General features: G+C 39.9%; 2 protein-coding genes across 2 annotated transcripts in view; one reads left to right on the top strand and one right to left on the bottom strand.

Annotated features, from left to right (window-relative positions):
• Ncoa3 (nuclear receptor coactivator 3) overlaps nucleotides 1–26,127 on the top strand; it is a gene marked incomplete at its 5' end in the record, with an annotated part of 64,403 nt that extends 38,276 nt beyond the window's left edge. Inside the window, 17 exon segments of the mRNA XM_005392342.2 lie at nucleotides 515–703; nucleotides 870–971; nucleotides 3,277–3,417; nucleotides 4,119–4,266; nucleotides 5,319–5,710; nucleotides 5,844–6,712; nucleotides 7,732–7,867; nucleotides 10,129–10,323; nucleotides 10,678–10,968; nucleotides 11,058–11,184; nucleotides 13,603–13,774; nucleotides 17,228–17,521; nucleotides 18,701–18,805; nucleotides 20,638–20,872; nucleotides 21,620–21,794; nucleotides 22,106–22,247; nucleotides 22,724–26,127. Coding sequence (XP_005392399.1) covers nucleotides 515–703; nucleotides 870–971; nucleotides 3,277–3,417; nucleotides 4,119–4,266; nucleotides 5,319–5,710; nucleotides 5,844–6,712; nucleotides 7,732–7,867; nucleotides 10,129–10,323; nucleotides 10,678–10,968; nucleotides 11,058–11,184; nucleotides 13,603–13,774; nucleotides 17,228–17,521; nucleotides 18,701–18,805; nucleotides 20,638–20,872; nucleotides 21,620–21,794; nucleotides 22,106–22,247; nucleotides 22,724–22,735 — 3,725 coding nt within the window. The 3' untranslated portion in view covers nucleotides 22,736–26,127.
• Nucleotides 26,128–26,551: 424 nt separating this feature from the next.
• Sulf2 (sulfatase 2) overlaps nucleotides 26,552–27,837 on the bottom strand; it is a gene marked incomplete in the record, with an annotated part of 101,020 nt that continues 99,734 nt past the window's right edge. The window contains 1 exon segment of the mRNA XM_013518265.1: nucleotides 26,552–27,667. Coding sequence (XP_013373719.1) covers nucleotides 27,637–27,667 — 31 coding nt within the window.

The raw sequence follows: 27,837 nt of genomic DNA, 5'->3' as shown, positions 1-27,837 counted from the left end.
AGGAGTGTGCCACCATGCCGGGGTCACTTGGTGTTTTGAAATATTACTGTAGATCATACCATCAAAACATATGTAACGTGAAAATACAGCTTTTTTTCTTTTTGATTGAGACTCGATCTTGCTGTGTTGCCCAGACTAATGTCAAACTCAAATCATCCTTGCCTCAGCCACTTGAGTAGCTGAGACTTCAGGCGTTATCACACATGGCCTACAGGTTGAATTTCTGATGATACTGTAGACAAGAGACCAACTTTTTTTTTTGTCCTGGGCATCAGACTCAGGACCTTGTGCTTGCTAGACAGGTGCTGTGCCACTGAGATAAATCTCTCGCCTGATACCAGATTTAAAAAAAAAAGCAGGGGCTGGGGATTTAGCTCAGCGGCAGAAAGCGCCTGCCTGGCAAGCGCAAGGTCGTGAGTTCGGTTCCCGGTACCGGAGAAAAACCAAAAAAAACCCCCCAAAAATGAAAAAAATAAATAAATAAAAAAAAATCATTTCCATTTGTTTTCCAAAGTTAATGGAGTTTCTTGGACAAATGAGACCCAGAGACAAAAGAGCCATACATTTAATTGTCGTCTGTTGATAAAAACAACACACGATGTTCTGGAAGACATGAGCACTAGTCCTGAAATGCGCCACAGATATGAAACAATGCAGTGCTTTGCCTTGTCTCAGCCACGAGCTATGATGGAGGAGGGGGAAGGTAAGAGAAGTCATATTTACGATGTTTATGAAATACATAGCCACTCTGTAGTTTTGTAAGTTCTCTTGTTCTTACGCTTCTTACTTACCTCCTCGTCTTTGGTTGCCTACTGGATAGAGGTATTAAAAAACAATTATAATCTTCATCTGGTTAAATTTTATTATAGATTTGCAATCCTGTATGATCTGTGTGGCACGCCGCATTACTACAGGAGAAAGAGCATTTCCTTCAAATCCTGAGAGTTTTATTACTAGACATGACCTTTCAGGTAAAAACATTGCATGTCCATGCATGTGTGGGTGTGTGTATACGCCTCTTCAGTTTGAACATTGTTAAAAAAAGTATAAATGTATCCATCATATGAACTTTTAGTGATTTCTTAAATGGAATAGCTGTAAATGTAAGGCATTTAAATCATTGGGAAAGTGATTTCTTAAGCGGAGTAGTTTTAAAACAAATGCTGTTTTCATGAAAGTTTTCATGATCATTTAACTCCTTACACTCCCTGGAATTATTTCTGTGTATTATATCCTTGTTTCTTGTAGAACCCTATGTGAATTCCACTGCCGCACATAGCATTTGAGTATATTTGGTGCTTAAGGCCACCTAAATAAACAAATTAAACAACAAATTTAGAGGCACCTTGTTCTCCAAGTATCATTTTGCATCATAATTTCATATCACTGTTCTCTAACTTCAAGCCCATTTTTTCTAAAGAAATGTTTTCAAAAATATAGGTAATGAGAATTACTGATAATGCTTTTTGAAATCAACATGAGCTGCAGCTTGGCTTGCCATTTTGGCCACAGGAATACAGAGTTGATTACATCATAGCTGAGAAGGCACATTTAAGAAGTTAAACATGGTGGCACTGTTAACACTGTTAACAACCTTTCTGCTTACTCTTGTCATCATCTAACCTAAATGATGAGGCCAAGGCTTTTTCATACGTGCTTCATCTCCGAGAGGAGACATAAAAGGGTTGGTGATAGGGAAGAAACTCACTGTCCCAAATCATGGCTAAAAGGGAATGTACACCTGGGTCTGCTTGATTTAAAAGAAAGCCTATAGTATTAGCTTTGTGTCACACTAGTTCTATCCATCATATGAACTTTTAGTGATTTCATAATGGGGGAGCTGTAAATGTAAAGCACTTAAATCATTGGGAAAGTGATTTCATAAGCGGAGTAGTTTTATTTTCTTTTTCTTTTTTTTTTTTGCGGTACCAAGGATCAAACTCAGGACCTTGTGCTTGCTAGGCAGGTGCTTGTGCCACTGAGCTATATCCCCAGCCCCGCGGAGTAGTTTTAAATAAATGTAAAGCATGTCTGACTGTTAGTATGTGTGTAGTACACATGTGTTTGGCATGTAGTTTAGGGCTAACCTCAGGAGAAGCTGTTGAGGACTAGTCTGTATTCACAGTGCGTAGGGACTTACTTCCTCCTCTCTAGAATGCATTTTCTCTAGTCATTTTTCCGCACTAATAACATTTTTTGGGGTCACCATCAACTCTGATTTGAAACTTCATTGAACTGGTGGTGTATCTCAGTTAGTTCTTTTTTCATCTCCAGTAGCTTTTTCAGAACTACCTTACACTGTGGATTCCCATGAGTTTTCTTAGTCCACACTTTTTTTGCTTCAGTATTTTTACTGTTCTGACAAATGATGAATGAATTGGTGTTTTTCTGTGCCTTTCCAGACTCATAGAGGCAGCTTCTTGGCTACTTGTTTCATTCTTTCAGGTTTCTTGTACTGTGATACCTGTCACCTTCAGAATTTAAGTAGCCCTGTTGGTGTTGAACGTAACCAGACTCCTGGATCTGAGTATTGTATTTTTTAGTGAGACATGTCAGAACAAATAATGATTGCTAACTTGGACATCATCATGAGATTCAGTCACAGTGTACCATATTCAGGCCATGGAACGTATTTTGTCCCAAGCAAGTTCCATGCCATAGCAGTTGGTTACAGTTCTGCCTTTGGCTTCCTCAGTAATTACTTTGAATTTTCTAACTGCAACTTCTTCATTCTGCACATCAGCAAGCATCACTTAAAAAACTCAACTCCCCTGGAGAATTTGCATGCCTTCTCCAGCTGTTTCCCTCACCTTTACCAACTTGGAAGCTCGCTAGGTATTTTGTTCAAGAGTTTTTATCCTCGTGTTTCAAGTCATAGATGGAGCTGATAGTTCCAGTCCTCCAGGCACTGAGTTGTTTTGCTGACTAGACCCTGAGACCATGTAGGTATACCACCCTAAATCACCTCAGTAGAATGGATTTGATCAGAGAGATTCTCCTTTATGAATCTATAAAAGATAACCTTATGAGAAAATTAGAAGGGTTTTATGTACTCTGTGCTGGGAAGTGGACAGGTACATATTTCAGCAGAACATGTAGGCATAAGAGCATCCTGCAGGACTGTTTTCAAGGAGAAAAGACACGTTATAAGAACTTGGAGTAGAGAAGGCAGAATGAAGATTTAATATATTTCTTTTTTGCTAAGCCATGGGTAGGCAGCACTAAATACTTTGGGGGAGGGATTTAAATCTTTGTTTTTTGTTTTTTTTTTTATAGGAAAGGTTGTCAATATAGACACAAATTCACTAAGATCCTCCATGAGACCTGGCTTTGAGGATATAATCCGAAGGTGTATTCAAAGGTTTTTTAGTCTTAATGATGGGCAGTCATGGTCCCAGAAACGTCATTATCAAGAAGGTAAGGACATTTGGAGTAGATTGTTGGGTATGTTATAACACATACGTGACTATAGGCCTGGGGGGAAAGAAAATAATTTTGTTTGTTTCTTTTTTTTGTTTTGTTTTGTTTTGTTTTGTTTTGTTTTGTTTTGTTTGTAACAGGATATCACTATGTAGTTTAGTCCTGTCTTGAACTCACTACATATATCCAATGCTGGCCTTGAAACTTGCAGAGATTCTCTTGGCTCAGTCTCCCAAGTGCTATGATTATAGGTGTGCGCCATTATACATGGTGTACTCTCTTTCTCTCTTGCTCTGTGTGTGTGTGTGTGTGTGTGTGTGTGTGTGTGTGTGTGTGTCTGTTTCTTTCCTACTTTTTTCTTTAAGTTTGATGCAAGTGCAGTCTTCCACTGTTTTTTTTTGAGACAGGATCTCACCATGTACAGGCTGGCCTTGGACTAACTATGTAGCCCAGGCTTTTTACCTCAGCCTCTCAAGTGCTGAGATTGTAGGCATGTGCCATCACACCCAACAATGGATTTAAAAAAGTTTGTGCATGAAATACAATTCCTTTCTCTCCACTTCTTTCGAACTCATGACCTCGCACTTGCCAGGCAGGCGCTGTGCCGCTGAGCTAAATCCCCAGCCCCTCTCTCCACTTCTGTACAAGTTTTTTTTAACTAATCGTAGATGCTAGTAATAGTGTGTTTCCCTTAACAGCTTATATTCATGGCCATGCAGAAACTCCAGTGTATCGATTTTCATTGGCTGATGGGACTATAGTGACTGCACAAACAAAAAGTAAACTCTTCCGAAACCCTGTAACAAATGATCGTCATGGTTTTGTCTCAACCCACTTTCTTCAGAGGTAATGGTAGATTACTGTGCAGTGTGTTTACAAGATGTCTTATTAATGTAAAAAGGGAGAAATGTTATGAAAGAAATTGTTGGATTGTGTGAAGCTAGTTTAGAGTGTTTCTAGATGGTTTTATCTCTATATTTTTCTATAAAATTACTATTTCAATAAATAATTACTCCTGGCAATTCTACGGGATAGGAAGTCTGCCAGATCAAAGAGCATATAAAATCTGATTATCTCTGTTACCTTTTATTTCTTTTTTGGAGGGGAGGGTGAGGTTTCAGTTTTTTGAGAAAGGGTTTTATTATGTAGTCCAGGCTGACCTTGAGCTCTCTATGTACCTCAGGCTGGCCCTAAACTTGTGAGTGCTGGGATTACAGGTATGCAGCACCACACCTGGCTTTCTATGTCCTTTTTTTTTTTTTTTTTTCCCCTGGATACAGGGTCTTACTATGCAGTTCAGGCTGTCCTTGAGCTCACTTTGTTGCTCAGGCTAGTCTTGAACTTGGAATGATCCTCCTGCCTCAGCCTCCTGAGTCCTGGGATTGCCATACCCAGCTGGCTTTTCATTTCTAATGATGTGTGTTACATTGCTTTTAGGGGCTGAATTTAAAATTCAAAGGTACACTGTAAGAATGAAGGATAGTAACTCCTGGTATTGCTAATGGTAACTAAACAGCAGATGGATATTCATCCATTATCTTGAGTAATTTGCAGGTATTTTCAGATTAGCTCCTAGATATTGGGAACTCTACTAAATCCCCACTGAGATTCCAGCTGACCTGGGCTGGTGGTCCTTGACAGTGCTATGGTGGTATCACTCTAATTTAGGTTTTTTTTTTTGATTTACTGAAAAATACATTATTATATTAGTCATCAGCTCTAAATTGGGTGTATTACTAGGTATTGGAATGATACCTATAAGAAGTTACATTTCCTGTACAGTTACTTCATATTGTCCCCTCCCCCATTCACTGTCTGTGTTGCCTGCAATACAGTTCTGGGCTTTAGTGCATTCCTGTAATTTTTTAGCTAAAGTTTGATGTTTTCTTTCTTTGCAGAGAACAGAATGGGTATAGACCAAACCCAAGTCCTATAGGACAAGGCATTAGGCCTCCTGCAGCTGGATGCAGCAGTTCGGTCGGCAGCATGAACATGTCACCGAACCAAGGCTTACAGTTGCTGAACAGCAGGGCCTATGGCTTGGGAGACCCCAGCACCACAGGGCAGCTGAGTGGAGCTAGGTATGGGGCTTCCAGTAACATTTCTTCACTGACGCCTGGGCCAGGTATGCAGTCACCGTCTTCCTACCAAAACAACAACTATGGGCTCAACATGAGCAGCCCCCCTCAGGGCAGTCCTGGTCTTGGCTCCAATCAGCAGAATATTATGATTTCACCTCGTAACCGCGGTAGTCCAAAGATGGCCTCACATCAGTTTTCTCCCGTTGCAGGTATTCATGTTAGCGTTTCTTCTTCCCATATCCTTATAATTTTTAACTAGTTAATTTTGCAGTAGAAACTGAAGTATTGTTGGTTATAGTTCCTAATAGCCTAATTCTCTTCCTAATTTTTCTTTAAATCCAGGTGTACACTCTCCCATGGGATCTTCTGGCAATTCAGGGAGCCATAATTTTTCCAGCAGCTCTCTTAGTGCCCTGCAAGCCATTAGTGAGGGTGTGGGGACTTCTCTTTTATCTACTTTGTCTTCACCAGGACCCAAATTGGATAACTCTCCCAATATGAATATAACCCAACCAAGTAAAGCGAGCAGTCAGGATTCTAAGAGTCCCTTAGGCTTGTACTGTGACCAGAATCCAGTGGAGAGTACGATGTGCCAGTCAAATAGCAGAGACCACCTCAATGACAAAGAAAGTAAGGAGAGCAGTGGTGAAGGATCAGAGAATCCGAAGGGTCCTTTAGAAAGCAAAGGTCATAAAAAATTACTGCAATTGCTCACCTGCTCTTCTGATGATCGAGGTCATTCCTCCTTGACCAATTCCCCCTTGGACTCAAGTTGTAAAGACTCTTCTGTTAGTGTCACCAGCCCCTCTGGAGTTTCTTCCTCAACATCTGGAGGAGTGTCTTCCACGTCCAATATGCACGGATCACTGTTGCAAGAGAAGCATCGGATTTTGCATAAGTTGCTGCAGAATGGGAATTCACCAGCTGAAGTTGCCAAGATTACTGCAGAAGCCACTGGAAAAGACACCAGTAGTACAGTTGCTTGTGGTGAAGGAGCTGTCAAGCAGGAGCAGCTGAGTCCGAAGAAGAAGGAGAATAATGCGCTTCTCAGATACTTGTTGGACAGGGATGATCCCAGTGATACACTCTGTAAGGAATTACAGCCCCAAGTGGAAGGAGTGGACAGTAAAACAAGTCAGTGCAGTAGCTCCACCATTCCCAGCTCAACTCAAGAGAAGGAGCCTAAAATTAAGACGGAAACTAGTGAAGAGGTAACTGATTTTCTCTCTGTTCCAGCTCATTATGTGTAATCTGTTTAGAAAAATGTTTTATATACAATATGTGTTTCTAATTTATGACTTATTTAAGGTAAGTTAGTCCTTTGTAGCTCTTTTGGATATTAATAAAGTATTGTGATGCAATTTTGAAGTATCAGCTGTGTATCTTCTAAAATGTGGATATAACTAATGTAGCCTGTTTGAAATATTTGGGCACTATGGTGTTGGAATGAGCAGATTGGGTCATTATAGAACTAAGTAGGAAAAATTGATTAACATAATTTTAAGTTTTATCTGATAATGAAGTTTTTTACCTAGATGCTCATACTCTATGTAAGCATTTTCCTGACTCCTCTTAAGAAACATCATAGGAGCAAATGGAAAGGCTTGAAGAAGTCTCACATTTTAAGGTGTGGACTTAACTTTCAAGCTAGTGTGCATCACATTTATTGATCAAAGGTCTTTTTACAGCGTCTGTATGAATATCTTGTTAGACCCTAGCCTGGCACTTGCATTAATCACAGTTACTTACAGAAAGTATGTGTAGCTATCTATGCAAAAATATGTTAGCTAATGATACATTCTCTGCAGTTATTGTTAGCTGTAAAATACTCATGTAAAATCTTTTTGCTTTGCTTTGTAAATTTTTTTTTTCTTTTCTTTTTTGCTGGAAAATATCCATAGTTTGAAAATGAAATGTTAGGTAGAAAAAAAAAAAAGCCCCATTATTTTTATTTTTTTGTGGTGCTGAGGATCCTTGTGCAAGCAAGGCAACTCTACCACTGAGCCATATCTATAGCCCAGGAAGTTCAGTGATTTATAAAGTGTTCATTCTAAGGAGAACGATTAGGGATGGGAGTCATAAGAAAACATGTGTCAAGTTGGGCAATTATCATTTCAGGTAATTATTGTATTTTGTTTATCCCCTCTTCATATATTTTCTTCCAGTGAATATATTTATAGGTGTATATCTAATATATTACACAGATTAATTTTTAAAATTTCATTTTCAGGGATCTGGAGACTTGGATAATCTAGATGCTATTCTTGGTGATCTGACTAGTTCTGACTTTTACAGTAATCCTATGACCACAAATGGCAGTCATCTGGGCAGCAAGCAACAGATGTTTCAAGGAACTAACTCTCTAGGTAAGGGCAAACCAGATTTTGTTGTTTGAAACTTTTTTGTGTACTTGTATTCTTATACCAAGACCAAGATATAACTACCATTTTTAATTTGAAGAACACATACTGTACCTTTCAGTTTCTTATACTAATTCATAGGATGTGTTTTTAAAAGCCCTTTCTTTAAAAAAATTGTTTGCAACTAATGTGCTAGCAACCATGGTACTTGTAGGAAAATGTTAATTTTTTATTATCTGTACATATCCTAGTTGTTAGGGTGTATGTCTTTTTTAGCCATAGAGGACTGAATTATAAAACAACCCAGATGATAGCCTAAATCCTGTCCTCTGGTTTTTTTTCTTTGTGTGTGTGTGTGTGTGTGTGTGTGTGTGTGTGTGTGTGTGTATGTATGTGTGTTTGAGATAGGATCTTGCTCTGGAGTTCAGACTGGCCTTGAGCTCACTTTGTGGCCCAGGCTTGTCTGAAACTCACAACAATCCCCTTGCCTCAGCCTCCCTAGTGCTGGGATTACAGGGGTGTGCCACCATGCCTGGCTTTTGTGTGTGTGTTTGAGGCAGGGTCTGGCTATGCAGTTCAAGCTGGCCTTGTGCTCACTTTGTAGCCCAGGCTGGTCTCGAACTCGCAACAATCCTTCTGCCTCAGTCTCTCGAGTGCTGGGATTACAGGCATGCTCCACCACACCTGGCATGTCCTCTGGTTCTTAGCTAAATTCTTTTGTATATATTTCCTATGTATTTAGTCACTGGTCATTTTTTTTTTTTATTTTTTTATTTTTATTTTTTTTTGGTTTTTCTCCGGTACCAGGAACCGAACTCACAACCTTGCACTTGCCAGGCAGGTGCTTTTGCCGCTGAGCTAAGTCCCCAGCCCCCAAGTCACTGGTCATTTAAACGAGATATTTTGAGTAACAGTTGAAAAAGAATAATTTACAATTACCTTGAAAGTGATTATTGATGTTCATTGGCATTGTTTTCTAAATTGAAACGGGTAGTCAGAGCAATCAAATAGATTAGGGGAAAAAAAGGGAGACTGTGTTAAGAGAAAGTTGTTTTTTTTTTCTTTTTTTGGGTACCAGGAATTGATCTCAGGGCCTTGTGCTTGCCAGGCAGGCACTTGTTGCTGAGGTACATCCCTGGCCCTGTTTTTTTTTGTTTTTTTGGGACAGGTTCTCAGTATGCAGTTCAGGCTGGCCTTGAACTCACTGTGTCTGTCACCCAGGCTGGCCTCAGACTCAGAGAGCTTCTGACTTAGCCTCTTGAGCTGGAATTACTGGCTTACACCACCAGCAGTTTGAAATGTTAGTAAATTATTGGTGATCTTTTCTCCTTTCCTCCCCTCCCTCCCTCTTTTGTGGTGCTGGAGATCGAATCCCAGCCTCAGGCATGTTGTCCATGCACTGTACCACTTGGCTACATCCTCAGCCTGGTGAATTTTTTAGTATGTAATGGATCAGTATATGAATGACCCACACCAGGTTACAGAAGAATTCCCAAGACTTCAGCCAACACTGAGATTGTTGTTTTTACTTTATTTGGAATGCATGTTTTTCTCTTGTTGTTGTTTTGTTTTTATTGTCTTTGAGAGGTTTTCACTATGCAGTTCATACTGGCCTTGTACTCACTTTGTAGCCCAGGCTGGCCTGGAACTTGTGGTAATCCTCCTGCCTCAGACTCCCAAGTGCTGGGATTACAGGTGTGTGCCACCATGCCCGGCTCATGCATGGGCTTTAAAAAACTTGGTGTTTATTTTTTGTAAAGGAATACGATACTTATTTTTGTGACATTCTCATGGGGAGTGATGGTGTTTATATCTTGTACTTGAGCATGCATCTGTGTCTTTGTTTTGCTTTTTGAGACAGAGTCAAGGGCTAGGGATTTAGCTCAGCGGCACAAGCGCCTGCCTGGCAAGTGTGAGGTCCCGAGTTTGATTCCTGGTACCAAAACAAAAAACAAAAACAAAAGAGTGGAGACAGGGACTTGCTTGGTATGTATGTGAGGTTGGTTTTGAGCTCACTGTATAGCCCAGGCTGGCCACAAACTTGTGATGATCCCTACCCCAGCTTTGAAAGTATTGGGATTTCGGGGGACTTGATCTTATCTTTTTTAGAATTTTTTTTAAACAATGAAATTTATTAAGAACTTAATGGATGGGAGGAATAGCAGCCTGTCCCAGCCAGGAGCAACACAGGATGCCTAGAGGACTTGATCACATAGATATACTGAGATAGGACATTTTTGTGTAGCGTTCTTCTTTGTTTTCAACAGGTTTGAGAAGTCCACAGTCTGTGCAGCCCAGTCGTCCACCCTATAGCCGAGCAGTGTCTTTAGATAGTCCTGTTACTGTTGGCTCCAGTCCCCCAATAAAGAATGCCAACGCTTTCCCCATGTTACCAAAGCAACCCATGTTGGGTGGGACCCCAAGAATGATGGATAGTCAGGAAAATTATGGCTCAAACATAGGTAGGTTGTTTCTAATTAGTATTTTATACTTTAAAATTCTTTAGGGGAAAACAAAATTTAAGTACTTAAGACTATTTTAATAAGTGGGAAAAACCGAAAAATATCATTAACATGATTTTTCTTTTATAAAGATACTTATTTATTTTATGTCTTGGTTATTTAATGTCTTTAAGAATTTGTTGGCCTATGACATTTTTCTAACTTGCAATCAGTATGTGGGAATTGTGGCCAATTGTATTTGCCAAAGGACTGTTCACAATGAGAAAGTGAATTGTCAAAGCTAGAATCTTAATGGCCTTAAGTAGGATTTCATTATGCTATGGAAAAGACCTAATCATTTTTAACCTATTTTAGGTGGACCAAACAGAAATGTGACTGTAAGCCAGGCTCCTACCTCAGGAGATTGGGGCTTACCAAATTCAAAGGCCAGCAGAATGGAACCTATGAGTTCAAACTCCATCGGAAGGCCCGGAGGGGATTACTGTGCTTTACCTTGTTCTTTGCCCAGACCTTCAATGGGAGGCACTATGCCAACCTTTCCTCTTCGGTCAAATAACATACCAGGTGTGAGGCCAATGCTGCAGCAGCAGCAGCAGCAGCAGCAGCAGCAGCAGCAGCAGCAGCAGCAGCAGCAGCTTCAGATGAGTATGTGTCATTTAAAAATACATTAGGGCAATTTTTATTATTGACTTGGCTTGAAAACTCACTTACCACTTTTCTTTTTGCTCCCCCAGAGCCTGGTGAGATTCCCATGGGAATGGGCGTCAATCCCTATGGCCAAGCAGCACCATCTAATCAACCAGGTTCCTGGCCAGATGGCATGCTGTCCATGGAACAAGGCCCTCATGGGACTCAAAACAGGTAGGGCCTTATTTTGTGACTATTGAAAGTGTTATCATTGCATAATGTGGAAAAGAGCCAGAATAGAAAAAAATACTGAAAGAAAATTTGAAAAATTCTCTGTGGTTTGATTACTTTGTCGCCATCCTGCAGGGGCAGCAGGCGGAGACAGAGCAGTACTGCTAGTTATCAGGGCCATGTAGTGGTAGACATCCTAGAGTCTCTGAGGTGTGACTGCCTTTTTATAATGATAATCTCATGAGGAACGAGTGAAATTAATAGTAACTTGCCAGAATAAGTACATGTTTGCAGTGGTGGTATAAGTTGTATTCAGAGAAGAAGCTACAGTTTTTCTGAAAATTAATTTTTAAGGGTTGGATAATGGGTTGTTTTGATTTTTTTTTTGAGAAAGGATCTTGCTGTGTAATTCAACCTGGTCTTCAACTCAATATACATGCAGGCCAGGCTGGTCTCAAACTCCCATGTTCTAGGAATATAAGTGTGTATCACCACATCCAGCTTGGGTAGTTGTTCTAAAATTATCTAAAAGTATTTCAGTGATGGTGGTGAAAATGGCCTATTTTACCTATTTATCTTTATAAAAGAAAGATTGTGGATTAAGTCTACATTTTACTTTATTTTATTTTTTATTTATTTGAGAGAGGATCTCAATAATATAGGTAGCTCAGAGGCTGTGATCCTGAAAGCTGGAATTACAGGCATGTGCCACCAAACTTGGCTTATGTTTTATTTTCACTTATTTTAGAAACTTACTTACATGCAAGAGGCCTCTGTCAGTGTCACCTCTTGACTTCAATTTTGCAATTAATTAAGGAAAGAGAAAAAAATGAAGTGATTGAAAAGCAGTTATATAACTGTGCATTTATGAACTTGAGTATTTCTTTACCTAGTGGAGAACAAGTAATTTCATGTTTGTAGATACACATTTTTCCCCCTAGTACTGGGGATTGAACCCAGGGAATGCAAAGCTACATTCTCCCCTTTTAAAAAAAACTTTGAGACAGGTTCACTCTAAAGTACCTAGCCTGCCCTTGAATTTATAACCCTCCTGCCTTATCCTCCCACACAGTTGGATTTGCAGGTGCACAGACCACACCTAGATTCACAGAACTTTTTTTTTGAGACAGTGTCTCACTTTGTAGTGCAAAGCCTTGAACTCACTATTTAGCCTCAAATTGGGGTGATCCTCCTGCCTCAGCTTAATGAGTTCTGGGATTATGAGCATGTGCCACTATGCTTAGCTCACAGAACTTTTGTAACACATTTTTTGAGGCAAGGTATATATATCTTGCTTTGTACTCTTTCCTGTGTTGGAGAACTGTGGCACTTTGCTGTGTGTGGAGTTTGTATTATACTTGTTAATATAAACATTGTGGGACAAGTATAACAAAATGTTATTTTGGCAGTTTTCCAGACTGCAAATCATTGATAGTTCAGTGTTTCTATCCTTTTTTACTCCAGTGCTGATTTTCTTGCTTTTCAATTATTAGATTACTACATAGACTTCTGTTCTTGTCTTGAAAACAGCACCATCTTCCCCTCTTTCTCAGCGTCTGCTGTCCCTCCTTTAGGATTGGGCAGTTACATTCTGGTGGTGGGGTTGAGGGGCGTAAACTTGTATGTTGGTCATCGATGGTCCCGCAAAAATTTCAAATTATGGGTCCTAAATGCACATTGACTTGCTGTTATTTACTGCCTGATTTATTATTTTACTTGTATTATGAGTTATTATGCAATGCAAATTAAAAATAAGGTCCGTGATTATTCTCTGTGTGTGTATTACACTGCAGATAGGATGATATGGGGAGCATATTCGTTTTTATTATGAGGAAGGGTCTTGTCAAGTTGCCCAGAGTGACCTTGAACATTTCCATTCTCTTTCCTCAGTTTCCTGAGTAAATAGAATTACAAGCATGTACTACAGTGTCTAGCTGTTTTTTCCAAGGATCTCATGCAGACTAGGCAAACACTATACCATTGAATTTCATCCCCAGCTTTTTGTTTTGTTTTTGTTTTCTCTTTTTTTATTTCTTTATTTTGAGATATGGTTTCACTGAACTGTCCAGGTGGCCTTGAACTTTAACCCAAGCCTCCTGCCTCACCTTTCCAAGTAGCTGGGATTACAGGACTATAGGCGTGTGCCACTATACCCAGTTCATGGGTTTTTTTGCGGGGAGAAGTAATATACTGGAAGTTCAATCTGGAAGCTCACCTGTGCTAGGCAAACACTCTACCACTGAGCTACATGTCTAGCCCTTTGGCTGATCTATTTTTTGAAAAGAGAAAAAAAGACCACAAAATAAAAATACTTTTGCATTCTAGGCATTTATCTCAGGTGAGCTAGTGTTAGGCAAGCACTCTATATCCACTGAGCTCCTTACCAAGTGCTATTAAAACTGATTGCAAGTCTCTTTTTAGACCCATTCTTAGGAATTCCCTGGATGATCTCCTTGGGTCACCTTCTAACTTGGAAGGCCAGAGTGATGAAAGAGCTCTGTTGGACCAGCTGCACACACTCTTGAGCAACACAGATGCAACAGGCCTGGAGGAAATTGACCGAGCTTTAGGCATCCCAGAACTTGTGAATCAGGTAAGTTCCCTCAACATGGAGCTAGGAAAATGTATGTGTCCATGAACATGTGTATACATATGTGCACATTTATGAGGCCAGGTACAGAATGCTTATGTGTCTTCTTTTCCTTGCCATGGATACCAGCAGTAAATTTAGAAAATATGCTTTATGATTATGATGTTACTCCCAACAACCTAGCATTTTATAAAGATGTCATATTTTAGGAAACTAGAATAATGATTTCAGTGACACTACAAGGTGTTTTTTTTTTTTTTTTTTGGTTTTTCTCTGGTACCGGGAACCGAACTCAAGACCTTGTGCTTGCCAGGCAGGCGCTTTTGCCGCTGAGCTAAATCCCCAGCCCCTACAAGGTGTTTTTTTTGAGACAGGGTTTTAATAGTAGTTCAGGCAGCCTTGAGCTCATTTGTAGCCCAGGCTGGTCTTGAATTCACAGTGATCCTCCTGCTTCAGCAGTATAAATTTTTTAAATGCTACTTTTACATGTTTTATAGGTCATCATTTTTATAACTATTAAAGTTTTTTTCTTTGAAATTATTAGTACATGTTTACAGTAGATATGACTACCTTCATTGTGGGGAGCTGCTACATGCACATGATACATCTTAATTCTTTTTACTCCCTACCTCTGCCATTCCTATGACTACTTTTCTTCACTGCCTAGCTAATCATTGTGTCTCCTGAGGAGGCAAGCTGTTACTTTCTTAGTTTAAGTCTAACATATTTACAACAGTAATTCTGAACATCATCTGATTGTATTTATTTACCCAGCCTTAGAAAAATGCTCCGTTCACAAATCCATTCATTAAATAGGTGATTTGAGCCAGATGTGGTGGCACACTTGTAATCCCAGCACTTGGGAAACCAAGGTAGGAAGGTCGTGCTTTTGAGTGTAGTCTGGGCCACACAGTGAGATGCTAACAGAAGAACACGGCTCCTTTGAAGCTCTCCAAGTGTGAGCAGGGTTTGTTGGTTCTATAGAGAATGATTAAGTGTGGAATTGGCCTTCTCGTTATTTCAGGACTTTCCAGATTTCAACACATAGAATTGTTCTCTACCACTTCTTCCTCCTGGTACTGTGCATTTTTTTTTTTTCCTGTCAAAGTGACCTCTATTTCTTCTGTGGAAATCTTCTGTTACATGTGAGAGCTGAATTGGGGTTGATCTTATTATAGCATAAGACTAAATAAGACATAAAGTTAGACAATAATGTACAGTTTTATTAGGATATATTTCAGGCTTTGTTCCCTCTGTTGTTTGCTCTGCTAAAATTTCCTGAACGCAGTCCTGTGGAAGTTAGGTAGAAGGTACAGAGGTTTTGAAGAGGTGAGAGGGCAGGGAGGTAGTTACCTTCCTGCTCAGTAATCAGATTACAACCAATGATTGTTCTGTTACTGTGCCAAGCAGGGCTTTCTACTTCATTTTGTGCACTACATTCCTTACTTCTCAAATGCATTTTGTGATCCACAGGCACATAGGTCTGAGTTTCTCTGCTCTGTTGAGTTCATTTCTCTATTTACTTTCTGTCTTCAAAATACTGATCTTGTTATCTTGTTACTGGTTTCATTAGTAAATAATAATCTTTTAAATTTTTTTATTATTGTTGGGCATGGTGGTGCATACCTTAATCCCAGCATTTGGGAAGCTGAGGCAGGAGGATCACTTCAAGTTCAAGGCCAGTCTGGGGTACTTAGTGAGACCCTGTGTCAAGACAGACAGACAGACAGACACACACACACACACACACACACCCTTTTACTATCATTTTTAGTAGAGTAAGAGAAGAGAAAGAACTGTCTTGGTTGATCTGCCATATTTAACTTAACTAGAAGTTCAATCTGGAAGCACTCTTTAAAAAAAGATGTCTTTGATGTCTGCTTGGAGAAAGGAGTTTGTATGATGGGACAAAGGAGATGCACAGATGTCAAATATTGTGCTGCAAGAGTCTCATAGTCTTGGAAAGTCTATAGTGTGATGCAAAGAGGGGAACAAAACAGAACGTGCTGTCAGATGAAAAACTGAGTGGACTTAGTGGACTGTGTATGAGAGTGTGTGTGTGTGTGTGTGTGTGTGTGTGTGTGCGCGCGCGCGCGCGCGCGCACGCGGGCCGCAACTTGGAAGAAGCCTGAGGAATCAGGATTGCTGCCTTTGAGTTCTAGTGAGGTGAGTGGCTATGCAATGTATTGTGGCATAGGGAAGAGTTAAGGAAACATGTTAGGGGAATGGCTATGGAAATCATAACTCTGTTTTCTACATGCCAAGTTTCAGATGCCTGAGGCTATCCAGTTAAAACACTAAGTTCGCATTTATGTAACAAAAGTAAGTTGGGGCTGGAGAGCAAATTTGATGTCATCAGTGGTAAGAGAGCACTAGGTATAACATGAAGAGAAAAGGGAACCTGGACTGAAGCATCTATCTGAGAAACATCCAGAGGTGGGAAGTGAATGCAGGTGGCGTTACAGGGTACCGTGGGGTGAACTGTTCTTTGAGAGGAGACTTTTAAGGCTGTGGACTGCATGTGTGGCATTGCACACCCATGAGAAGATGAAGGTGCATTCCCTTTCTAATTTAGCAGGGCAAGTGCTCTCTTCCTTTAGAATATTTATTTTTTTCTGTCACCTGCTGGATGTTACTTTGTGCATATCTTTAGTATGTGCAGGAATGATTTCTGGCACATAACAGTGAATACTTGTTTTTGTTTTGGAGACAGGGTCTCACCATGCAGTTTCGGTTGTCCTTGAATTGTCTATGTAGCCCAGGTTGGCCTTGACCTCATGACAGTCCTGCCTCAGCCTCGCGAGTGCTAGGATTATAAGCTTGCACCATCATGCCAGGCTAATAAATACTTGTTGAATGAATGGATCCCCCGGTAAAGAGTAGTGAAAAACCCCTTTTACGTTTTTAACAGCTGGCTTGGTCAGTACACTCCAGGGATGTGAACAGTTTTTGATTTACCTGTAAGTTACCACAGTCACCTCTTGCCTCCCTGAAAAAAGTTCTTATATAAATTACATAAGAATTTATTTTATTTATTACTTTTAAAAAATTGTTTTTTGGTACATTTTAGTTATATATAATCACATTACACAAGAACTTATTGATTAGTGATCTTTTTAACTGATTTTTTAAAATAAATACTTGCTTTGGGAGGTCCTTGTTTCTCAGTATAGAGATCTGGTCTGGAACAAATTATATCCTCTCTGTATTTAGTACATATGTAGAATTTAGAAAATATTTGGGTTTCCCTCTATGCAATTATTTGCTGCACACTAAAACATATTCCTCAGCAGAGGCACTTACTACTCTCAGAACTTTAGACAATAAAGTTGATTTTGCCTTTGGTGTTTTGAACCATTGTCTATGTATATATTGACTTTATTTTTCTCCTCCTTTAGAATACTTGAGTTTTGCTTTTACAGATACACTTCATTGCTTATTTGTTTGATGTTTAAGGGCCATGCTTTGGAGCCTAAACAGGATGCTTTCCAAGGTCAAGAAGCAGCAGTAATGATGGATCAGAAGGCAGCATTATATGGACAGACGTACCCAACACAGGGCCCTCCAATGCAAGGAGGCTTTAATCTTCAGGGACAGTCACCATCTTTTAACTCGATGATGAATCAGATGAGCCAGCAAGGCAGTTTTCCTCTCCAGGGGATGCATCCTAGGGCCAACATCATGAGACCTCGGACAAACACCCCGAAACAACTTAGGATGCAGCTTCAGCAGAGACTGCAGGGCCAGCAGGTAATCAACCACCTGTGGTGTGTTTGGTTGTGGCCTAAATGGCTTTCCCTTTGGTTGCACCTTACTTAGTTTTCAGGCTATATTCTTTAGAGTTCCCACTGCTTCTCCCTCCCTTGCCAACTAAATACTTTAATTTTCTGTGCTGTGTCAGATTTTATTTGTACAGATGGCTCCTATGTTAAGAAGTGATTGATTACCTTCATATATGAATATTCCAATATAAAAAATAATAGTGTCAGAAGTGATTGCTCTTTTAGGGAAACTGTTTCTTGAGGACTTTGTTTTTTAAGTGCTTGAGTCTATAATCAAGTAATTTAAGCCTTCTTAAATACTTGTCAGTGGTTTTTAGGTGTTTTATAAAACTAGAGCTCTCTTTTAATATTCTCAGAACTTGTCTGTTTCCCCTATTGTGTCCTTAATCTCTAGCTAGTGTTTTAAAATAATAGAAATATTTCTGTGATTTGTGTATGTCTTCAATGTGGTAAGTTCCTATATGTGGTGGTACTAATCCATGAAGTAGTCCAGTGACTTGAGTTTAGAATCCAGTGAGCCAGAGACTATGCAGTACCTGAATTTTCATAATAGCTTAGGTGCTTGGGAAAGATGTGTTCCTGGCATTATTGTGATTTTCATCATTTATTTCCACTAAAAGTCACTTAGGGTAAAGTACCAGGAGGTAGTTTATTCGATAACATTAAAGCAATTTCTGCAAGTTCCTGAATAATCCCAGAGTGTATAAATCCTTTGAGTTCCTAAAATAGTTTTTTTGGGGTGGGGCCGGAGATTTCTTTTTGGGTCAGTTTTCACTATACAGTTCAAGCTGGCCTTGAACTCACTTTGTTACCCAGGTCAGCCTTGAACTTAGCCTCCAGAGTGTTTAGATTACAGGTGTGGGCCACCACATCCAGCCTTGAAAGATAGTTTTTAAACTGTACACTTGTGCTTTTATTTTTCTCCCAGTGTCAAACAGTAAAGTTTTATATGCTGGGCAAAGATGTTTCAGCATTTACCTTTTTTGTTAAAAAAAAAAAAAAAATTCTTTTGCTCTATTAAAGTGCACCAGCTCAATTTAGATGCGACTTATCAGGCTAATGGATTTTGAGATAGCGTCATGACCTTGGTGGATTGGGGCATATTACCATGCTCCATGTGCATCCTAACAAACCCATCTCGCTTCAGTTCTTGAATCAGAGCCGGCAGGCACTTGAAATGAAGATTGAAAATCCCACTGGTGGTGCTGCTGCAGTGATGAGGCCCGTGATGCAGCCCCCGGTGAGCTCCCAGGTGAGGATGAGCAGAATCCCCTTTGTTGTCACCCTCCAGCACAGGTCTTGGTTTGTGGTTGACTCTCAGTCTGTGTAGATTGGACAGATCAGAGTAATTTTGAATTTTTTGTGTAAAACACTGCTCCATGTACACACTGAATGCCCTGTTTTTTCTCTTGATGGTGATGGGAATAATAAGGGGGGTTGTTATGTCATTAAAACTAATGATGAATATTTTTTTAATGTAATTCCCTCTAATCATTTGATGTGTTGCGAGACAATCTATCACTTAACTTTTTAGGAAGTTAAAATAGTAACTCTGTTAATATGTCCATTCCTAGATTATGAAACCCCATGCTCATGACATAAGAGATGCTCTATTTCCTGTAGTGAGAGGGCATGTGCTAACTCTTCGCTGCAGTGTAGGCAGTACTCAGATGCTTTTTAGGGCTGGGATGTAGCATATTTATGAAGGCTTTGGGTGCAATCTCCAGTATCCTGCACTTCCCACCCCATGGCTTAATGTTCAGCAGGCAGTCGACAGCATGACAGTCCTCTGTCTACTGTGGTTATAAATACTGTTCGTAATTGTGTAAAGTAAGTGAGAGTGTCAGTTTTCACTATGTTAGGCCTACATGGAAGTACGGATACTTTCTTCAGTATCAGCATCTTCTATAAGCTGAGCTAAGATGTCTTACAAAATTTTTTTTTAAGTTAATCTTTGCTGAGTTCATAAATCCCAAATCAGTGTTGCTTTACAGTCCTACCCTTTGTCTGCTTTTAGAGACTTTGCTTTCTTCTTGTGTGTGTGTGTTTTTTGTTATCTTTTTTTTTTTTTTTCCCTTTTTGTTTTTGGCTTTTTTTTGGTTGGTACTGGGTATTGAATGAATATTGTTCACAATGAGCTACATCTCCAGTCTTTTAAAAATTTGTATTTTGGGACAAGTCAGTAAACTACCTAGGCTGGTTTGACCTTAGAGTCCTTCTGGCTCAGCCTCCCACAGTGCTGGGATTACAGGTGTGAGCTATTACACCTGGCTGTTGTTTCACCTTTGATCATGTTACCACCTTAACCTCCAAACAGCTTTCTCTTTCTTTGTCTTCTACCTCTCCTTTCAGGTTTACAAAGACTGTAAGACCTCTGAGCTTCCTGCCTATCTCAGTAGAACCTTGTCTTTTATTTCTTTTTGAAGGGGGTGCCCTTCTTTGGTTTTCTTACAGCCTAAAATACTGTCCTGCCACTCCCCTGGTCTTCCTCTGTGTCTTCCCTTTTCCCACCTTTCCCTTCCTCTCCTTTTCCCTCCCCTCCCTGGAACTGGGGATTGAACCCAGGGCCTCTGCACTGAGTTCCATCCCCAGTTATTTTTGATTACTTTTTCATTTTGCGACAAGGTCCTGTTAAGTGACTAAATCACCCATGCTGTGCTTGCACTCAGTATTCTCCTACCTTAGCCTCACAGGGTATTCCTACTGTGCGTGGCCCCTCGAAAAACATGGGGTTCCTTTATTTTGCTCAGGCTGACCTCTAGCTCCTGAGCCTGGAAAGAGAGCCTTTTGCTTCTACCTCCTGTGAGTGCTGGAAGAACAAATATGTACCAGTTGTGCCAGGCTCAGAAAGTTTTTAACCATAATGAATAGTAGTTTTTTTGTGTGTGTGCTGGTAATAAACTCAGGACCTCATGCTTGCCAGGCAGGGCTGTACACTGAGCTATATCCCCGGACCCTTTTTCCTTTAATGTTAAATGTGCTGGTTACTTTTCTGTCTTTGATCCCTAATGTATTATGGGGGCACCATATGTATGAAACTTGGTGGCTTTTGCTATTTGTAATTGCATTCTTTTTTGTTATTAGCAGGGTTTTCTAAATGCCCAGATGGTTGCCCAGCGCAGCAGAGAGCTGCTAAGTCATCACTTCCGACAGCAAAGGGTGGCAATGATGATGCAGCAGCAGCAACAGCAACAGCAGCAGAGCCAGGCCTTCAGCCCGCCTCCAAATGTGACTGCTTCCCCCAGCATGGATGGTGTCTTGGCAGGATCTGCAGTGCCACAGGCTCCAGCACAGCAGTTTCCATATCCACCAAATTACGGTAATTGTGACAGAGACGATCCCATCCCCGCAGTGACATTTCTTAGGATTTAGCTAGGTCTGTTGCATGGATCACAAATACGATTTGCAGTCTTACTGCTTCATGAGAAAAACAAAAATGTTTTAACAAAAAAGAAAAGTTTGCTATAGGTAATGGAGACATATACATTCTATCATAGATGAGCACGTTTTTCAGGTCTTGTGTTTTCAGCTCTCCACCTGTTTAGGGGAGAAAGCCTTCAAAAATTCTTTTGTTCTTTTTTACATGTCCTAGTACAGTAGAATTCCAGTTTTTCCATATTTAAGTCAATGAAAAGGATGCAGTGTCTGGGATTTCGAAGTTCTTTTTCTGGTGACTTGAACTTAATAATGCAGACAGCACTTCAGTTCAACCTTTACAAGATGTCTGTTGGGGGCCCTTAAATTTCAGTGTGCACCTCTGCTTTCTGAGGCATGGTAGCTTCTCTGCCTTCTAAAGAGGGATGAACAGAGTGGTATGCATAGCATATTATGGATTCCATTTCATACAGAAAAGCCTTTGAAACCGCTGTCCTTCACTTGGTCTAGATGGTATGCTTCTTGGTAGTAAGTCCATGACTTTAGTTGTTGTCGTGGTGATAAGCAAGAATAACTTGGAGCCAGTTTCTTACAGCACTTCACATCTTATCACCGCCTCCCATCCCCTTTTCAAAAAGGAACAAAGTAGTATTTGAGCATCATAATTTCTTCTTTCTTTCTCTCTTTTAAGGAATGGGACAACAACCAGATACAGCATTTGGACGAGTGCCTAGTCCTCCTAATCCAATGATGTCATCAAGAATGGGTCCATCCCAGAACCCCATGATGCAGCACCCACAGACTGCACCCATATATCAGCCCTCAGAAATGAAGGGCTGGCCATCAGGAAACTTGGCCAGGAACAGGTGAACAATAATTAGTTTAAGAGCAATTCACATCCTTGTGCCATAAACTCAGGAAATTAACCCCTGTATTTCCTAGTCATAGTTGTTTTGATGGAAAATCAGAAGGCCTGAATTCACATCAGAAAATGTTACATGGCTTGACCCTTTTGAGCATCCTTTGTACTGTGCATATATTTCTTATGGTATTGAGTACAGATAGGTGTGAAAAATGGAAGGCCTCGCTTAAGTACAGGGACAGTTGACAAAACTGTTAGACGCTGTGTGTGCCCTGTTTTAAAATGACTCGAGGTGATACTATACTATCTTTACAGCTCCTTTCCCCAGCAGCAGTTTGCCCACCAGGGGAATCCTGCAGCATATGGTATGGTGCACATGAATGGCAACAGTGGTCACTTGGGACAGATGAACATGAACTCCATGCCCATGTCGGGCATGCCTATGGGTCCTGATCAGGTACGGGGATCCATTTCTTACCTGTTCATGAAGTTTTTCTTGTTCTCTGGGGAGAATCAAAGCCTCAACTGTAACCTAAAGATATGGGTAGATTTTAATTTGGATATAATATGGTAACTGGCTGGGTGTGGTGACATATATGCCTGTAATCCCAGCATTGTGGGAGGCTGAATTCCAGTTCAGGCAGTTTAGCAGTTTAGTAAGAGCCTATGTCCAAGTAAAAAGGGCTGAGGCTTTGAAGGTTCTGGGTTCAATCCCCAGGTCTCCACTCTTCAAAGAGAAAAAAATAAAAAAAAAATGTAAATAAAATTGTTTTGGTTGAAGGCCCTTACCCATTAGAAACTTGAGTAATTTTGGCTCTTGAGTCTGATCTGGTCAGCCAGAACTATAGGTGAAGGTGTTTTTTTTGGTGGCGGTTTTGTTTTTGTTCTGTTGAGTGCCTTGTTTAACTCTTGTTTTTTTCTGGTTGCTAACAGAAATATTGCTGACATCCCTATACCTGGACCTCTAAGGAAATAGTGTACAAATGCTACTGCCATAGGATTATTGCGAGGTAAAGAACCATTGTTCAGGCATCCAGTTGTCAAGCGAGGACCAGCTTTGATCTTCATCACGACTATTCCAAGATACGTCATTTGAGTAGGACTTAAAGTGAAGCGCAATATCTTTTTTGTTGTTTCTTCCGCTTTTGTATATCCTAGTGTCCAAAACAAATTTTTGGTATTATTTTGCCTTTTAGGTATCTAAGTGATTGTGGAGAAATGGAGTGAATGCGGTCACAATGTTATTCTTTGTCACTTCCTTCTGCCTTGTTAGCCGAAGTCGTTCAGCTAAATGTAGATGGGCTAGAGAGTAATGGACCGATCAGAACATCCATGGTTTCTCAAGTTGCAGTACTGAGCAAAGAGCATAGTCCATCTTGGAAGCATTTTGTTTCATAAAGTAATTTTATGCTGTCCTTTATGCAGTGGAATTGGCATTTCTGAGTTTTTGTTCTTTGCTGAGTTTTTATTGTCCTAGGCCTTATCCTAATGAACATTTTATTTGGCCCTAAGGTTCCATGATGACTTCACCTCCAGAGTTTGTCATTGATGTCCAGTAGCTTTGCAGAAGGGAAAATGAGATGACAGTATTTAATTGCAGCGGTGGCAATTTTTCATATGCTAACGTGCAGCTGAGTGCACTTTATTTAAGTAAAGAAGTAATGGATAAATGCAATATTCTTGGTCATGAGGAATGGTGAACTACATTCCTGGTTTTTGTCTCTACTAATCTGTTGGACAAGAACTACGATTTTTTTCTTTTAAAGTACTGGTGTCACCCTTTGCCTATATGGTAGAGCAATAATGCTTTTTGAAAACAAACTTCTGAAACTGTAAGGCCAGGTACTGCCTTCTGATTCAGAAGTTTGCAGTGTTTCTGTGAATAGGTTTTTTTGTAAATATGGTCTATTAAAATATTGTATTATGTAAAATATGTACATACTTTTTTTGTAGGTCACAACAACTCACTTTTACAGAGTTTGTGAAGCTGACTATTTAACATTCGTCGATTTTAGTAAGCTCTGTGTGGTGAGGATCCCCCCAGTCACCTGGGCATGGGGGTGGAGGGGTTGACAGGGCTACAGTTACTCCTCTCCCTCAGCGTTAGATGCCTCACCGTTTTCATTCTCTCAGTCTAAATGCTTTTTAAAGAGATCACTTGTTTAGATGTGAGCATTTAAAATTTAAAAACAAAAGTCCTTACCAGAGAACTAAGCACTTTGTTAATTTTGGGGGAATGACTAGATATAGAGACAAAAAAATCAGGAAATCTGAAGAAATTCAATTTGATTTAAAAAAATCTTTCGGATTTTAAGCAGTCCATAAATCATCTTTCCTTTTGCAAAATTTAAATTAAGTACCATGTTGTCTTTTCATCCATTTTAGGAGTGCTATAAGCTTTTGGTTGCTAGGAGCTGAAACCCACATTGAGATTGCAGGAGCAGAATCCTTGGTGTGTGGTTTCTCGTGCCTGCTCAGCTATCTTTATATTTTCCAATATAGAGTCTTCACTACATCCGTGAATTAGAATAGCGTCACTCTTATTTCTTAAAGAGCTTAGTACCCAGAATAGACTGTGTTGTAATTCAGAGCCACGGTCTGAGCACCTTTGTGCCCCCCCACCACACATACACAGACACACAGTTGCCTCTCCTTGACACCTCTTCTAGTCATTCTGGAATAAGGGATAAATCAAGTTTCATTCTCTCTACGGGATTATTCTATTAGGTTCAAACAGTAGAGTAAAATTTGGAATATCTATAAATTCTAAGTGACTTTGCCAGCCTTGATATCCTTTTTTAGTAATAACTGCAAACCAGTTCATTTTTTGAATGAAACACATTAGAAATCATTTAGCAATGATTTCTAGATGTCTGTGAAGGATAGGTAATTTTTTTGACATGCTTATGAATAAGTGAAGCTCCATATTTCTAGAACCACAATTAGAGTGGATTTCATGTTCCAGCACTCTGCAGACCACTGTGAGAGTGCTATTCCTATCCCTTCCCCACAGGTGTTAAAGATCTCAGATTTTAAAATCATAATCTTCCATTGCACAGCTTATGCTTTTCACTTGGCGCTTTGTTTTTTGTGTCACAGATGCACAGCCCAGGCGTAGCCCAGTGAGAGGCTCTTTCAGTCCGGGCAGGTTGGGTGTGTCTGAGCCTTCCTCAGATTGACTAGGTGAGGAGGACAGAATGGTGCTCCTACCTTTCTTGACTTCTCTTTTCTCAGTCCCAACTCCAGGCTACACAGAAGGCAGCAGCATCCCTTTTTTTCTTTTATTTTTTTTTTGGTATGGGAAAAAATATGAGGTTTATTATAAGTTTTCATATTTTCTACTAGTAGATTTTATTGGTACAAGTTCAATATTTTGATTTTATTTTAACAGATGCAGTCTTTGAAATGTTGTTTTTACCTTTATTGTCCTTTAATCTTTTTTGGATAATTCTTTGTACTTCTGCTGCCTACGTCTCCAAATCCCTTTTTTAAAACCTGGGTATTTCTTGGTAAAGAGTATAAGTCTTTTCATCTGCTTTTAGAATGTGAGATATTTCCAGTACCTACTTTTTTGCTGAATCCAAAGATATATAAATAAAAATATATATTTTATGAAGATCAAAATGATATAAAGGAGATACATGTTTCGTCCTTTAAATAATAGAAATTTCATTGTTAATGTTCATATTATGATGCCATTTTTTAAATTGTCCATCTGGATTGAAAGGTGTAAATATCAATACACAGTCCTACTTAGTTTATCAGTATTAAATATGTAAGGTGAGTTGGGGTTGGGTACTGTAGAAGATAATTTTCCTGATGGCGTACAAGTACTTTTATCAGGAGGCCCATGCAGCTGGAAAGTAAACAAAATTGATTCCCTGTTGCCCATATGCCGGTTCAAGTTCCTTTTTATTTGTAGAAGGCATGAGTTTTATTCACCAGTGGGAAGTTCACAGGAGCATATATCTGCTAGGATATGTGAAGATTTACCCCTGCAGCAGAGGAATAAGTTGTTTTCAATCCAATGTAGACCATTTCAAATGAGCAAGGTGTTTTCTTCTTATTCCCTCTTTTTTCTCTTTGCAATATATGGAATCTTGAAGATGGAAATGTCATTCTGAGAGCAATATTTTAATTCTCAGGAATTGACTTACAGTATTAAGAATTGATTTGGTTTCAGCCAAGTTTACATTGTTGATTTTTAAAAACAGATTTTTCTTTTACACTGCAAAGAATTTAAACCACATGGGATGACTCATGAGATGGGGTGGTGAGCTGTGACTTCTTTGCTGACCATTTTGGGTGTCCTTGTAAATAAAGGTTTCTATTTAAAATTGGCGGTTATGAGCATGATTTCTCGCCCCTCCCCCATCAGACTGGATTAAGGGCAAAAGAAAAAGTTAAAATAACAGCTCCAGTCAGTCTTAGGTACAGGTTCCATGTCCAAAAAAACAAAACAGAACAAAACCCCAAAACCAAAAACCAAAAAAACCACAACCTGTTTTTATTTGCGGTATTGAAAACTGGAACTATTTACATCTGTCATATGATAAATGGGCTGGACTGCTGATGACGGGGTTCCTCCTACCACCTGGAACCAGGTTTTGAAGTACCTAGCGAAAGGTGATGAACTGCTTTGCTGTTAACTTTTAAAATGTGAAACTCAACACCGGTGAGACCCCTTATGGTAAATTTAAGTCATTAATCTATAACCGTTTATTCCCCCTTAAAAAAAAAAAAAATTCCAAATTTAAGGTATCTGCTTCCAAAAAGGCATTGACTATTGGTATCTTGAGTGCTGTTAAAAAGGGGCAGGGGTCGACCTCCCAAGGATGGTGTTTCACAGATTTCTTCATAGTAATTGCTGGTCATTGGTTAGGGTTTTGAACGTTGTATGACAGTGCTTGAACTACACAGTTTTGTTACAAATACAAAGTTGGGACATACATCAACTTCATTTCTTTTCATTACCATAAAAAATATCAGTTCTGGAATGGCTAACAAAGGAGTGAATACTGGGCAGAATGGTATTTGGACAGGAACAGAAATGTCCACAACTGCATGGGATTTTCTTTTACACTGGCCACAGAGCGTTTATTGACACCACCACTCTTGAAAAATTGGGATATTCCCCTAAAAGGTCCCATGTTGGTTACATGTAAATAGTCACATTATATATACAGGGAAGGCAGTTTCTTCAGAGGCAACCAGAGTTATAGTGCTCGGTAAATGTCACTTTTTGTGCTACTGACTCACTGGTTTTTTGTTTGTTTGTTTGTTGTTTTTGTTTTTTCCCGGTACTGGGAATTGAACTCATGACCTTGCGCTTGCCAGGCAGGTGCTGTGCCACTGAGCTAAATCCCCAGCCCCCTCTGACTCACTGTTAAACTGCAATTTTCAGCATCTGCAAATTGTCTGTCCTGCTGTTTTGTGATGAACCAAGAAAATAAGAGGATTTAAAACAGGATTTTTTTTCTATGATTTAAAAAAATGCCAGCGACTTTCACCTCTCACCTCTGGGGGAAGTTTTCATGAAAATGTGCCCTTTTTCATCGCATGAGCATCTCACAGATGGTTAGTGGTGACTTTTTGATATGAAAATGCATTTTGTGCAACTGGTGAGGCATAATCCAGAGCAAAGCAGGGCCAAAATGGACTTCCTGAAGTTCTCTGCTTCTGATTGCTGTCCTCCAGAGCACGCCAATGTTGACTGAAAGCAGTTCTCTCTCTCTCAGACCTCCCAGCCTGAATCACAGGTCAGTCAGGAATCAGATGTGGCTGGTTCTTCATGGCCTGTTAGTCAGGTGAAGCGTCGGATTTCGGAGGTCCATCCCTGTTGCTGCTTAACCTTCCCAGCCTTCCCACAGTTGTCCCCTGTAGAATAAAACAAACTCTTCTCAGCCTTTGATTGTCACCTGGTTTAGGACTTTTTAGTCGGTCCTGCAGCTGAGTAAGCTTTGCTTCAGGGGTGTGGCTGCTGAAAATGAGCATTTCTAGGTCACCCCAGCACCCTGCCCCAGTGTCTCCACTTGTAATCACTCACT

This window comes from Chinchilla lanigera, unplaced genomic scaffold, assembly GCF_000276665.1.
Source record: "Chinchilla lanigera isolate Chin_1 unplaced genomic scaffold, ChiLan1.0 scaffold00044, whole genome shotgun sequence".
Classification (NCBI taxonomy): Eukaryota; Metazoa; Chordata; class Mammalia; order Rodentia; family Chinchillidae; genus Chinchilla; species Chinchilla lanigera.
This window is presented reverse-complemented; position numbering and strand designations above follow the sequence as displayed.